The 15,521-nt window shown below is 41.8% G+C and overlaps 2 protein-coding genes across 5 annotated transcripts in view; one reads left to right on the top strand and one right to left on the bottom strand.

Annotated features, from left to right (window-relative positions):
* DNAJC24 (DnaJ heat shock protein family (Hsp40) member C24) overlaps positions 1-15,521 on the top strand; it is a 73,302-nt gene that overhangs the window by 39,114 nt on the left and 18,667 nt on the right. Inside the window, exons 5-6 of one of the 3 annotated variants that reach the window (XM_081934078.1) lie at positions 144-223; positions 1,277-2,553. In XM_081934078.1, coding sequence (XP_081790204.1) covers positions 144-223; positions 1,277-1,282 — 86 coding nt within the window. In that variant the 3' untranslated portion in view covers positions 1,283-2,553. Of the gene's footprint in view, positions 1-143; positions 304-1,276; positions 2,554-15,521 lie in introns of those variants that run through there. The other 2 variants (XM_081934079.1, XM_081934077.1) reach the window with 2 other exon arrangements.
* The window catches only part of IMMP1L (inner mitochondrial membrane peptidase subunit 1), a 42,504-nt gene continuing 27,441 nt past the window's right edge, over positions 459-15,521 (bottom strand). For both annotated transcript variants that reach the window (XM_081934075.1, XM_081934076.1), the window contains exons 3-6: positions 14,647-14,735; positions 13,494-13,620; positions 2,568-2,678; positions 459-604 (exon numbers count right to left, since the gene is read on the bottom strand). In XM_081934075.1, the coding sequence (XP_081790201.1) occupies positions 536-604; positions 2,568-2,678; positions 13,494-13,620; positions 14,647-14,735 (396 nt within the window). In that variant the 3' untranslated portion in view covers positions 459-535. The remainder of the gene's footprint in view (positions 605-2,567; positions 2,679-13,493; positions 13,621-14,646; positions 14,736-15,521) is intronic.

A 15,521-nucleotide genomic window follows, 5' to 3' on the forward strand; every position in this document is an offset into this window, starting at 1 on the left:
GCGTGTGGGAATATAAAATTATGCCATAGATTATTTTCTCATGCAAATTGTTTGTTATTCTACCTTAAATATTTAATTTGGGTTCTATTCAATATAAGCGTTTCAGTGAGGAATCATTGAACTGATTTATTTTGTTTCAACAGGTGATCACTGTTATTTTTTCATGTGCCGATGTGGTGGAAAATACATTGTTTCCAAAAATGAAGTTGAAGATGTTTCATTAGTAAGCTGTGATACATGTTCATTAGTTATAGAAATTATTTGATGGGCCATCCAGGAAATACATCAATGCGCCTGGTATTGTAAATAGCTGGAATAGTAAAGAATAGCTCAACCTGAAATGGTTTAATTCTTGCATTCCAAATGGTTGAGTGTGTGAAAATTCTCAGAAGAAAAGGTATGTGGTGATAATTTTTAGGCTCTCTGTTTCATTAAAACTAAATTACAAATAAACTGAATCATGATACATCATTTATTAAATATAAAAATATAAATCACATTTGAAAGATTAAAAAAAGATGACAAGATAAATCAATTAGCCTTTACAAATCCTGTGACTGTTGGGACTTGAACGCAGAAATCCAAAATCCGTCAAAGGCCAAAACTGTGAAATAAACAAACAATTACTTAACATGTTGAGCATCAGTCATCTTTTAGCTTTTCTCCATTTCAACTGAAGTGTTAATGCAGTGAACTGAACATCTTAAACAGGCTAGTAGCACAGATTTGTTCACTGTATTTTTCGGACTATAAGACACGTTTCTCCCCCCCCCCCCCACTTCCCCAAGTGAGTGGAAATGTCTGTGCATCTTATAGAACAAATATTGTGGCGGGGATGGTGGTGTTGCGCCAATCAGCTGTTCTAGGTGGTGGGGGTTGCCGCTGCCTATTGTTGCTGCTGCCTGTTTGCGGCGATCGGCGGCAAACGGGAGGAAGAGGCAGATTTTTTTTCTTTTTTCCTCCTCTAAAAGCTAATGTGCATCTTATAGTACAAAACATCTTATAGTCAGAAAAATACTCTACATATGCTCCTCACTTAAACTACAGCGTTGGGAGAATTTCTAGAATGAAATATGTTTATTTAATAAGTAAAATATTTGGAATTATCTAGAATGAATTATAGTTCCAATCTTTCCCTACTGCTTCTCTGGATACAGATCATGGGAAAAATACACACTCAATGGTGATTGATCAAGATTTCAGATGATATATTAAGATAGTTTAGAAAATCAGAACGTTTATATTGGTTTAATTTTCTCACATTTTTTTCTGTTAGGGCTAAATATTTTAATTGTTTAAGACGTGTCCCCAACTCCTAGTCTGTGGACCAGCATAGGGCTTTTCGAAATCAGGCCGTATGGACAAGTGAAGCCCCATCTACAGGATGCAGACAGCATGCAACACCATGCTCCCTCCGGTCCATGGAAAAACGTATTTCCATGGAACTGGTCCCTGTTCCCCAAAAGCTTGAGGGTCACTGGTTTAAGATAATGTGAATATATATGACTAATTCTCATTACTTTAAGATGTATATATGACTATTATGGAGGATTTGTTTTCTTTCTGCATACATCAAAAACTCATTGGTACTCTAAACAAAATAGGTGAATTATGAATAAGTATTATGAGATGTGAGAGTTAGCCAGCAAATTACAATTGTATAAAAAACAATACAGATGAAATACACCCAGGCTGAGATAGGAAGCTGAAATAATTTTTAAAAATATATCATTAAAGTCTTCTGTTTAGAATGGCATAAAACCATTTTTATAAAATGATCCATCACACTAAAAGCATGTTACGCCTAATATTGAGGAAGAGAAGGGCGGCTTCTATAAGGAAAAGCCTTATACTACAGCCATTTATGTTATTTGACACTGTGAACATGTAAATATTGATCTGGAAGATTTTATACTTCAATTTCTGAAAAGCTTTTAGCAAACCCCTCGCTGAGCATTTCTGAATCAACTAAGCAAACAAAGAATTACTTAGGAATCAATAACTGGTTAAAGAAAAGCAGTAATCAGCGTAGGAATAACTGAAGAGAAGAAAAGCAGTGGAGCCCCTGAAGGTGTGGAATGAATGGTATTTTAGTATCTGTTGTGGAAGTGAAAAAGCCTTTCAGGCAGGCAACTGATTTTCTACATATCACATCATGCTGCTACCAAGGAAGACATTGTAATATTTGGGAAACAGAAAGGGAAGCCCCATTGTGTGAATTGTTGGGTCCAAACTAGTATATTTACTACTGTTATATTTGCTGCAAAATAAAAAATGGTTCAACATGGTGGTGTTTTTATACGTGAAAAAAAGAAAATCAAATGAATTATTGAGGGAGAAATTTTGTGTGTGCGTGCGTACGTGCACATTTTTATGTAGTAGATACTTAACTAATACTTTGTAAAGGCTTAAATACAATCTTGTTTAAGAAGATCATGTTCTTTGTAACATTTTAACACCCTGGTCCCTGTGTTTCACTAGCTAATGAACATGTCTCATTGTCATAGCTTAAGCCCAAAGACTATAACAACTGTTAAATTAACACATTTTAGATTGCAGGAATATACCTTAAAGCAAATTCGTCCTCTTATCAATCCATATGGAACAGGACCATAACACCTGGAATCTGTAGAATTCCTGAGATTATCACCTTCTAACCAAACATGTCCTTTAGGTACCTGAGAAATATTAAAATTAAAGAACAAATATGTAGGTGAAAAGCAGTGCAATTAATAGAGCCTAGTTTCATACGTTATACAATTGCAGCAAATGCATAATTTTACACTTTTAGATTCAGGGGGAGGAAATCCAATATACTCTGTCATAGGCTCCCCAAAACACTGCAACACTGACAAAAATCTCCAAATGGAAATGTTAGGTTGGATCGGTGTGACATTCATTTATTTAATAGACTTTAAAAGAGTTAATTTAGGATGTTGACTGAAAATCTTGCTCTACTGTCACAGTAATAATATAAGCAGGGTAGCCACACACTCATCAACCTCCTGAGGCCAATACTAAGGCTAGACCAGTTAGTAAGCTTCTGATGAACTAAATGGTAATTGATTGTGACATCAATTACAAATAATCTCATCATTTTATCAGAGCGGACTTGTCAGAGTTCTAATTAATATCACAGTTCATTCTATGTCCAGGCAGAATTCACAACACATAATATTGTATTAATGACCACCACAAACCAGCAAGTCCCTCCTTATAATTTAAAAATTAATAATGGTGACCTTACAATGTGACAGAAGCCTTTTAATATGGACCGCATTATGAACAACATGCTAGGGATTCAGCCATAAATAAATTGCTTTATATCAATCATACAACAGCTATAGTAAATAGAACAGTTCCTGGACTTATATATACTGAAATGAATCAAAGGCTATTAAAACTAATATGAAGTTAAACATTTTAGAATTTGGAGATGAATTAAAATGAAGGAAAATAAAAAAATTAAAATGATTCCTTCTTGTCCCAGAGGGCAGGACCAAAATGAAAGGAAGAGGTGAAACATGGAGGGGAAATTTGGGTTGGCAGAATGAGAAGAACTGGACTGAACAAGGGAAAAAATGGAAAATTTGGTGGAGGTGGAAATGGTTTGACACTGGAGAAAACAAGCACTAGAAGATTTGTTGGTTGGAAGATGGCAAGTCAAGGAGAGTAAGGAGTGGTTGAGTGTGGTAGACAGAACAAGAGACAAAAAAAAGGTGACAAGAGTAGCTCTTCTGCAATGGTGAAAGGGGAGGATACAAATCCAAACTCCATTTATTCTCTAAACAGGAATGCATCTATTAGTGCTTTGAGATAGCGATTCCAGGTATTTTACTATCCCTATACATTTCTCAAAAGCAAAAGAGAAATATGAATATCAACTTAATAGTCTTAAATGCGCTTCCAGATGGGAGTATATTTAAGAACTGACTCCTTGCATCCTTCTTGGAGAAAAATACCAATTCCAACTTCATCCACAATTTTTCCAACGGAAAGACATCCTCCCTAATACTTTATCTACCATTACCTTAAAAAATGAAACAGTTTACAGAAGTCTAGAAAATAAAGTATCTTCAAACCCTAGCAATCAGCTGGAAGCCCTACTACACATTCCTAATAGCATGAAGAATCTCCGTAAAAAATGCCAGATGATTTCTGTGAAAAGGGGAAGGGCTTATGCTTACAAAGGCATTCGAAAATCATGAACACAAATACAATTTCCAACATAACTAGAGTATTAAACATGTTGGGAAAATCTCAGTATCTGACAACCAGCCCCCCAAGAATTAAATGCCTAATGGATAGCATTAGGACAATAATGGACAGGGATAAAGGATTGGCTTAGTTTTGGAGCTAACAGAACAGCCAGAATCAAAATTATTTTATTAAATTTTACAAATACAAAGAGAAAATATTACTACAAACAGAAAAATATAAAAAGGTGCAAAGAGATAGAAACAATATATGAACGATCCTCCTCCACCCTCCAGAAAAGTATAAATCATTTCAGTAACGGCTTCTCTAATATTTCAATTTAAAAACACCCCTTCTTCCCTTATTAGTAATCAAATTGTAAAAAAGCATCTTTTAGTACTAATCAACAAAAGTTTATTGAGAGCTATCAGAAATAGTAAGATACATATTTTAACCTTCAAAGGAATCCATTTTATAATCCAATCACTTTCTTTAAGAAATAAAATAAATCTCTTCCCACTTATAAACATATTTAAGGTCCTGGTCCAAAAGAAATCTTATTAATAGCTATCAGAAACCACAATGTACATATTTTAATATCCAAATTTCACTTTATAGTCCTGCTTAATTTTAAAAAGCTTGATCTTTAATCCTGTCAAATAAAATCTTATATATTGATTTCTTATCATTTTCTCTTTATCTCCTTTTAGAATCTTCAGTAGTCTAACCCATCTTTTTTGTAAATCCAAGATTTAAAAAACTTTCCAAATCATTATCTTATTTGTATATCCCCTTTAATTATTAAGACATTGTAAATCCATTATGTCCTCTTTTTATCGTATCACTTTTGTAATATGGTTTTTTAAAAAGTTTAGATCCACATTCAAATCAGACTCAGACTCTTTTTTATTTAATAAAATCTGTTGTTCTTTTATATCTTCTATTATAGTATCAAAACAAGTAATTTCTAAGTGCATTGTTCCTAAATAGCCTTAATTTCTTCTATAGTCAAAATAGTATTGCTCCATTGTATTACTGGATTGCTTCTCATTTACTTACACTTAATTCTCCCTGATTCTCTCTAGTCAACTTTCAAAGTCCCTTGTAATCATGTTTATTTTCCATCAACAAAAATTTCTCGCAGGAAGATTACTTATATTAATTTCAAAGTCAGGTCTTTATACATTTATTGACAAATTTTTAAATACCTCATAGGAAATATTCATTTGAAGTCTACCTTAACTTTCCAAAATCCACATTATAGTCCCTCTTTTGCTGTTTTCCAAAAATTAAAGCTTTCTAATTTTTAGATTTATATGGAGCTTCTTTTGTCTAAGGCAGAATGAGATTCCCCCAGTGCAGTGCTTCTCAATTATTTTCTGTCATGCCCCCCCTAGGAAGAAGAAAACATTTCGCGCCCCCCCCCCACGCGACTGTAAATAGTCTAATTTGTCTATAAAATTGTTATAAGTACACCTCTGCATAACATAGCACACCGGTCTTTCCTCGACTCCCACCGTAGTCACATGCTTTCTTTCCTCTTTCCCTCTTACTTGTCTATCCTTCCTTCCACCCTCCCTTCCTCCTTCCCTTCCTTCCTGCCTCCCTTCCAGTTCCCTCCTTCCTCTTTCCCCCTGCCTGCCTGCCTTCTTTCCTCTTTCCCTATCCTCCTATCCTTCCTTTCTCCCTCCCTCCTTCCCTGCCTCCCTTCCAGTTCCATTCTTCCCTCCTTCCTTCTGCCTCCTTCCTGCCTGCTTGCCTTCTTTCCTCTTTCCCTCTTGCTTGTCTATCCTTACTCCCTCCTCCCTTTCTTCCCTCCCTCCCTGCCAGCAGCTCCTCCAGCATCCCAGCTGGAAGCAGCAGCACAACAGTCGCCGTTACCAGGGGCGAAGGGGTGGGGGTGGCAAGATCGGGCGACCACCGCCCCTTTGTCCCTTCCCCAACAGCGGCTGTTGCGCTTCCGCTTCCGGACGGAATGTTGGCGGTGGAGCTGCTGGCGGGGAGGCGAGCTACCTGCATAAAGACGCCGCCGAGGGCATGGCAGAATATATCCTGGCTTGAAGTGGCAGCGCTGGGGACTGCTCAGAGACTCATCAGAGCCGCGGGCTGGAGCTGTGCAAAAAGTCTGCTTGGGCTGGGGGAGGGAGGGAGGGAAGCCTGGGACAGCCATGCTTCCCTCCCTCCCACCCCCGCCCGAGCAGGCTTCTTGCACAGATCCAGCCCGCGGCTCTGATGAGTCTCTGAGCAGTCCCCAGCGCTGCCACTTCAAGCCGGGATATATTATGCCTCGCCCACGCCGCCGCCGTTGCACCCAGATGGAAAGGGAGCCTTCGCGCCCCCCTTTACGGAGCCTCGCGCCCCCCCAGGGGGGCGCGCCCCACTATTTGAGAACCGCTGCCCCAGTGTAATAAAATCCTGACTTGAGAAGATTCTTAATTTCTAATGAATCAATAATAAGCAACTTCCTAAGTTAGTTATGAGAGGAAATGGGCAAAGTCAGTGTCTCTTTGAAAGTGCCAAATCACAGCTTAGACAAGCTGTCTCTCTCTCCGCAGAACTCTGAAGATTGCTATTTTACAATCTCTTTGGAAGAGGATTCAGTATGGAACAAATTTGTAGGTGAGCCTTGATCTCTCCTTGATCAAGGAGAAGAGTTCTGAGGAGCGACTCCTTTCATCAGTTCCTCTATATGCTGAGGTCTTCAGCTCCATAAAAGTGAAATTGTCTTTTATCTGCCACCGCAACCTCCAGAAGCTCTGAAATTAACATCACTCTTGGCAGAAATGCGAGAGGTTATTGCCAGGGCTATCTCTCAAGGTATAGCAGAGAGCATGGACCAACGTGATCATTGCCCTCCCAGATTAGCCCCACTCTGTCCTACTCAGGAGGCGGCCCAAGCGCAAGGGCCTTCTCCCCATTCCTCCCTAGTTCCACAAAAGGTCCTACAATCCCTACGATGGGGGCAATCTCCCGCTATCTCAAAGGGCAGCTTCTTCAGGGAGCCTGATCACCTGACTATCACGGCAGACACCAAACTATTTCGCTGGGGCGCCCACCTGCACAACCAAATAGCGCAAGGCAGGTGGTCCGCCAAGGACTTAACACACAGTATCAACTGGCTGGAGCTGAAAGCTGCACGTCTTGCTCTTCTCCACTTCAGGAAGGAAATGTGATGATCCTTACGGACAACATATCAACAAAGGCGCATATCAACCGCCAAGAGAGCACCCGGTCCAGATCCCTGATGGCGAAGGTGGAGACTGGGAAGGTGGATGGAGAAACACATTGGTTCCCTTCGAGTGAAACACATTTCCGGGATGAGCAATGTACAGGTACACCATCGATCATTCAAAGTGGTGCCTGCACCCGGATGTCTTTTATCAACTGTCCCAGAGGTTCAGTCACCCAGCAGTTGACCTATTTGCCAGCCTGGAGAACACGCACCTTCCCAGGTTTTTTTCTAGATTCCACTCTCCTTAGGCAGAGGGGGTCAATGTCCTCCATTGTCGCTGGCCTCCTGTACGCCTTTCCACCACTGCCTCTCATCCCGAGGGTGATCTGGAAGATCCTGACAGAAGGGGCGGAGGTTCTCCTAGTGGCTCCTTTTTGGCCTGGTTCACCGATCTCGTCAGCCTCTCCATTGCCCAGCCCTGGGGCATTCCCCAAAATGAAGTCTCTCTCAGTCAGGAGAGAGCCTCAGTGGCTCCAGTTAGCCGCCTGGCACTTGAAAGGGACCTTCTGAAGAGGGACAAGTCTCTCCAAAAAGGTCATCCACACCATTCAAGCCTCCAGATGTGCTTCCACTTTCAGAATCTACGACTCCATCTGGTCAGCCTTTTCCAGGTGGTGCTCCAAAAACCACATTGAACCCATCACAGCTTCAATTCTGCAGGTACTGGACTTCTTACAAGAGGGCCTTGATCAGGGGTTGTCTCCCAACACTCTTCAGCACCAGGTGACAGTGTTGGCCACAATTTTGGCCCCTGACAACTACTTACCTCTTGGGTGGTACCCCAGGGTCCGCAGCTTCCTAAAAGGAGCCGTAAATCTGCGACCTCCTGTCGTCCATTGGTATCTGACTTGGGAGCTGGCGGTAGTCTTGCGGGCTCTCACCTGTGCTCCATTTGAGCCACTATGATCTTCCAGCATCAGACATCTGACTCTTAAAACCACCTTTCTCATAGTCATCACCTCTGCCAGGAGAATTTCGGAGTTGGTGGCACTATCAGTCAGGAAGGATTTATGCATCATCCACAGGGTCATTCTCTGTTTGGACCCTTCCTTTATCCCTAAAATCAACTGGTTCCACAGGACCCAGGAGGTCATCCTACTGGACTTCTGTCCGAAGCCCAATCATCCCAGGGAGCGACACTGGCACACACTCAACACTCGGAGAGCTCTACGCAGATACATAAAGGACTGCCTCATTCAGGCATTCTGAGTCGTTCTTCATCTCCTTTCAGCCAGCATCTATGGGCCGTAAGGTCACCCCTTCAACCATCAGACACTGGTTGCGCGCTTGTATCACCCAAGACACATCACAGCACACTCCTCCAGGAGCGCTACGACCACGGCCACCTGGAGAGGAGATCTGCAGAGCGGTGACTGGGGTATCGCCTTCTCCTTTTGTAAAAAAATATAAACTGGACAAGTCCGCCTCGATGGAGGCATTGATTGAGAGACGAGTTCTTTAGGGTATTCATTCTAGCAGAGAGACCCTTGATTCTCATACTTCCCACCTTAGTGACATTTAGCTTTGGTATGTCCCATGCTTGGACTCTCCAAGCAGCGCACAGGAGGAGCATTGGCTTACCTGAAAGGTCTTCTCTGTGCACTACGGGAGAGTCCAACCCCGCTCTGGGGTATCTCACCATCTTTAAACACCATCTTGAAACGCCTTCTGGATGTGCAGAACGACACCATGGTTGAGACATTTTCTAGACGTGAACGATGTCACCAATGTTGTACAGCTTCACAGGATCATGCCTTCATTGAAAAAACTGAATCCCGTATGGAACCAGAGGCATGGCTAAAGAATTTCCAAATCAGTCCTGGGCAGATAGGCAGAATTTAATCCAAGCTTGGACTCTCCCACAGCGCACAGAGAAGCCAACGCTCCTTCTCAACCATAATACAATTTTCAGACTCTTAGCTTTAGAGATAGCCACAGGATGATGGTGCACCTCTTCTCCAGAATGAAAACCAGGCCTGCGAGCTGAAACTGAATTGAAAGACTGGGACTGTTACCAAGGGAGGCGGGTCTTCAAAATTTCAATTCAATCAACGAGGTAGCAGGCTAGAATAACCCATCCTGGAATCTCCCATTGATACCATGGAGAATAGCAACGGAACTGAATAAATATTTTTAAAAATACAATTATTCAATCACATGCATATGTAAAATGTGTATGTTTTTTATTTATGCTGTTCTAAAGATTGGGATTAGTGCACAACAAAGGAATGTAAAACAACAAAAGTATTCCAAAATTTATTTAATGTCTGAACCCTGCCATTCAGAGTATAATATGTAAATATAGTTTAATTTAGAGTACATCATATTAGCTATTTGAACTTTTGATGTATGCTTTAACATCAACTAAATACTTTTCAACCCTACGTCTACAAATGTTTTAAAAACCTAGTTTAAACTTATATAAATTACATTACATATTAAAAACCAAATAGTCATATTTTATAGAAAAGTTGTATACAGAAGAACAAGAAACATTTTAAGATTTGGGAATGAACTTCATCAAATGTATGTTAAATAGGTGAATCTATTAAAAAAGACGGGACCACTCTACTATGTTTCCCCGAAAATAAGACAGGGTCTTATTTTCTTTTGACTCCCGAAAGAAGCACTTGGCCTTATTTTCAGGGAGGTCTTATTATTTTTGAGCTGGTGGAGGCGGCGAACATGGTCACTTCATGGATGCTACTGTGTTACAATATTTTTGGCTTATTTTCAGGAGGGTATTATCCGGGCAGGACTTATTTTGGGGGAAACAGGGTATTAAAGAAAAAATAAACCCATGATTGGAAGGAAGAGGTTAAAACAAGGCTTAAAAGAACAGAATTGTGTTAAGAGTGTGCAATAACTGATCATCAGTTAAAATGTTCCTTTATATTTATTTACAATCAATTACGTTGTATTTTAAGTATAATGACAATAAAGATTATACTATTTATAAAATGAACAACATGCTACTCATGTACTCTACATTCTTCCTTCAATCCTGTCCACTCAAATAATGTTGTACACAAGGTTCTATGTATTAAATCTAGCCATTGTCAGCAAAGTGCCAAGTTTTCCATGTCACTACCAGGAAATTACATTTGAAAACTGTCCAATAAATAATTATAGCAACCAGGAGATGAATCTTTAATTTTTTGTATAGTTCCTGATATATGAAAGAATGACTACAACTACCATATTTTTTGGAGTATAAGATGGACCTTTTTTCCCCAAAAGAGGGTGTAAATCTGGGTGCGTCTTATACTCCGAATGAAGCTCCACCCACCCGCTCCAAGCTTTGCAGTTTCGGGTGGTTCCATGCAGCAGGGATCCTCACTTTCACATGGAGACTGATTCCTGAAACGGCCCGGGGAATTTCAATGAAAGTGTTATTGGGCTGTAGCACCATGATCCTATCCCCGATTCCAAAAAGGGTATGTGCAGAGGCCAAAAAAGTGCATCGTGTTTCAGGTGGCAGGCGCTGCCACTTGAAAATGATTTCCTTCCCAGTTCCCTGTGCACATCGCAGAGCCATGCACCCTCCTCCTCCTCTACAGACTTCTGTTTTCTCTTGGCCAGAACCGTTGGCTGGAGGAGGCAGGAATAAAAGCGAGAGGGCAGTGCAGTTGGGTGAGAGCGCAGGAGCCGGGCGCGAACACAGGGCAGGCAGATCAGAGGCAGCCGGCTGAATGCTGCTGCTGCTCGGCTTGCCAGCTTGGCTGCTGGCCACCTGGAGTATGCAGGCAGCAAAGGAAACCCGTGTTGTGGCCTCCACTGCCTCCTGCCTACATGCATTGAGGAGGCCGAGCAGCAGCAGCAGTGAGAAGATTGCATATCTCCTGAGCTGCAGGAAGCAGCTGCCAGCGATGCCCTCAGGACGAAGACATTGCAAGCTGGGAGGGCTTGGCCCCCTCAGGACTCACCAAGCGCTCGCTGCCCCTCTGATACCTGTCAAGCCTCCTCCTACTGTGGCCTTGCATTCTCTTTTCAGCTGGCCAGATCTGCCCCCTGAAATGGATCTGGCCAGCTGAAAAGAGAATGCAACTCTGCGGAGGATGAAAGAGCCGTGCGCCCTTCTCTACCTTCTTTCTACCACTTTAAGGGAGTCTGTGGGCAGAGATCAAGCAGGGGCAGCCAAAGTATCCCAGCTTGGTTTTCCGGGATGACCCAAAGTGCGGAGAGATGGCCTGGAGACCAGGGACTTCTCCCAAAGACCTCGCCACGCACATCTTTCAGGCCCTTCCTCTGTTCTGGTTCTCAGAGAAAGCAGCGATGCTGGCATGGGCCCCAATCCGGCTAGTGATGCCCAAATCTGATTCTCCTCCCTGAAGGCCACAGTCACTTGGGAGGACTCGCTAACTTGGCGCACTCATTCAGGCACTGCAGGCCCAAAGTGAGCTCAGCAGCGCACAGCCTGGGCGCTGGTCCTGCCTGCCGGGGAAGGGGCACAGCAGAACTCAGCCATCAATGTCGGGCTGGGAGGGTCCCAGACAGCCGTTTCTTGGAGCCCACTGCCCATGCCCCTAAGTGTTGCTGCCAGTGATCATGGTTTCATGAGAATTTTTCTTTACTGTGCAAGATGTTTCCCTGCACAGAGCGGCCAAGAGAGAGAAGCGGTGGAGTTGCCAGACTCGAGTTGCCAGACTTGCCAGATGCACGCCCCACCCATCCCCTGCCCCATCTGCAATCCCCAAATTGTGCCCAAACATCTTACTCGAGGCAGCTCCACCACTTCTCTATCTTGGCTGTTCTGTGCAGGGAAACATCTTGCTGCTGCTGCTTGGCCTCCTCAAGGCACATAGGCAGGAGGCAGCGGCAGCCACAACGTGGGTTTCCTTTGCTGCCTGCGCATTCCAGGTGGCAAGCAGCCGAGCCGGCAAGGAGCCGGCTGCTCTGATCTGCCTGCCATGTGTCCGCGCCCGGCTCCTGCGCTGCCTGTGGTTCTGTAATGTGCACCGTGGAACTGGGAAGGAGAGCATTCTCAGGTGGCAGTGAGTGCTGGAATCGCCTTCCACCTGAAACACGATGTTCTTTTTTGGCCTCTGCACGTGCCCTTTTTGGAATCAGGGAGAGGATCGTGGTGCTAAAGCCCAAAACCGCTTTTGTTGAAAAGGCTTTCAGCACAGTTCCCCGGACCATTTTGGGAATCAGGCTCCAACCGAGGCAGCAAAGACATTAGCCAGATGAATATTGATGGATGCTGCTGGGAAAGAGGCAGAATGATTTTTTCCCTGATTTCCTCCCCCAAAATTAAGGTGCATCTTATACTCCAGTGCGTCTTATACTCCAAAAAATATGGTAAATCTGCCAACTACTTGATTGATTTTGGATGGCTATAATGTTTCCAATTCCCATCCAATGATCAGCTTATTATTTCATGTACACTTACTTTTCTAAAAAGTTCAAAGCTAATGAGTAATTAGATGATCATACTGAAAGAGGTGAATGTTATACATAACTCAAGAGACTGGAAAATGTAAAAGTTAAACATCTGTCATATTAAGAAACCAGGACATAAAGATTGAACTCTTAATATATACTAAGATGTTTCACATTGTCATTAAGATTGTAACTAGTGCAAAACAGTGCTGATGCGAGATTGTTCCTGTTCCTGTTTTTTTTCCCACTACAGTCTCTGTATTGTATTTCAGTTCTTTTCTGAGAGGTTCAAAAGAAACTTTGCAAACAGCTTACTATAGGGAGAAAAATGCAGGAAATTACTTTATGGCAGGGGTGTCAAACTCAAGGCTTGAGTTTGAGGGGTGCTTAGATCTGGCCCACGAGCATCCTAGAAACAGCAAGGGACCAGCCCACGGTGCCTCTCTCAGTGAAAATGGAGCTCGTGAGGGCTCAATTTTCATTGGCAGAGGGCTGCAGGACTTTGAGCTGGCCATATCCACCCCGGCTACGCCCATTCATCCGTCGCTGAGGTCAAACACAACCCTGATGCAGCCCTCAATGAAATCGAGTTTGACACTCCTGCTTTATGGTATATGAAATTTACTTAAACAAAAATGCCACTACAATACGTGAAAGATTTAAAAGCAAAATTAATACTTACATAACTGTGGGTCTTTATAAAATCTGAGGGATTGCTTGTACAGACTTTTTCTCCTTCCAGGCCCATTACTCTTTTACAAATATTTGTTTTGGGGTCAGCTGGGTTTTTTGCAATGACAATATCACCTCTACGGAAAGGCCATAAGGAAAAGTCAGCATCTAGCAATTTGTTAAGTGAAAAACATAATTTAAAATACATCTAAGTCAGATATGTGGTTATTCTAATGTAGTCCACATCCTCCAGGTACTTCAGATTATTTTGCTTTTAGTCTACTGAGCAAGAGAATTCCAGGGCTGCAGTAGAGGAGAGATGGGAAGATAGTTGTTTTTATCTGCCAACTAGAAGACTAGATCAGCAGTCCCCAACCTTTGCCGCTTTGCAGCCTGGCTAGTGGGGGAGGAAGAGGCTGGCTCGCGCCCGCCCGCAGATCAACTAGCAGCTCTGGCTAGCCACTCATGCAGCCCAATTCCGAATAGGCCAAGGCCCAGTAGTGGGTCATGGCCTGGGGGTTGGTGACCCTGTACTAGATAAAATATCTTTTTTGATAGGCAGTAATAATTCCATGAGCAAATGGAGACTTTGGCAAGAAGTAACTTTTACTTAAAATGCAAACAAACCTAAGGTGACTTCTAGGGCATAGGCTTATATCTGGAAACACAACTATTTCATTTTAATAGTTACTTTTAAGTCTTGTGGTTCACCACAAGCTATGTTTGAATTGTTGTCCAACAGCAATAAGTATCTGATTGTAATTGCTTGGCTTAATGCATGCAATCCAGATTTTTATCATAGTGTTTAGCTTTATGCACACATTCGGTAATCCATAAACTACTAATAAAATAGTATTTAGATAACAAAGAAATGGTATTTACATTTCTGGAGATAACTGCATTCTGATTTTGCATCCTGATGATAATCTCTAGCTATCCATTACAAAGAAAGGCAAGATAACTTTTAAATAAGCACTATGAAAGTATAAGGAAGAAAGCTTCCATCATCCATAAATGTTACTCTTTTAATTTTTGTAGATTGAAGATGTGAAAGCGTACAAATAATAATAATATGGAAAATGATAAAAGGAAGCTACAAGTTCCTTAACAAAAAGCATATAAATACTTATTCAGGTAAACTATAAAAAATTAGAGCAACATACTTCTGAATACGATATAAGTGGCTGCTAAGATTCTCTGAAAATACAATATCAGAATTTTGAATTGTAGGCTCCATTGAAGGTCCTGTACACTAAAGAAGCAAACGAAGAAAGTAAGTTAAGTTTTCCAAATTATTTCAAAGACTCCAAAGTGTCATTTGTTAGCAGAGATCATGGAAAACAATGTAATTAATTTAAACTAATGTTACTAACAATATACAGTGGTACCTTGACTGCTTTTAAACTCATCAAATTTGGTACTTAATGCATTTTGACGCAAAACATTTTTTCTTGGTACTCATTTGTTTAGTACTCAATGTGCAAGATAGAAGTGTCAGTTGCCTCATGACCAATACATTTCTCCTTATTGGGGAAATGTGTTTGGTAGTCGTTTCTGGTATTTGTGCCTCCCAGAACCAATTAACAAGTATCAAGGTACCACTGTAATGCAAAAGCTTATGGAACTGTATTTTTAATTATACCATTTAGATATTAGTATTTATGGATTTTGATTCCAAAGTTCTTGGGCTTTTACTAGAGATATTGCTAGAGTTTACAATATCTGAAATGAGCTTTGACAGCTATACAAGAAAACCATGCTAGAAATCATTCACCCTTTTACTTCTTCCTCTCACGCCTTACATCGCCCAAGTGAGATAGAGATATCAAAGTACTGCCAAACAAGCTAACAGTAAACAGCCCAAAGAACCACCAAGACCACTCCCACCAACAGTGACAGGGCAAGCTTCTAGAACAGGGGTGTCAAACTCAATCGCGTCGCAGGCTGTATCGTGACGTAAAGTGATGTTTTTTGCCTTTGTGGAGCCAGGGTGGGCATGGCTTCCATGGGCTGTATCCGGCCCCTGGGCCACCAGTTT

The sequence above is a fragment of the Natrix helvetica genome (assembly GCF_964273705.1).
Source record: "Natrix helvetica genome assembly, chromosome: 1".
NCBI classification, from domain to species: domain Eukaryota; kingdom Metazoa; phylum Chordata; class Lepidosauria; order Squamata; family Natricidae; genus Natrix; species Natrix helvetica.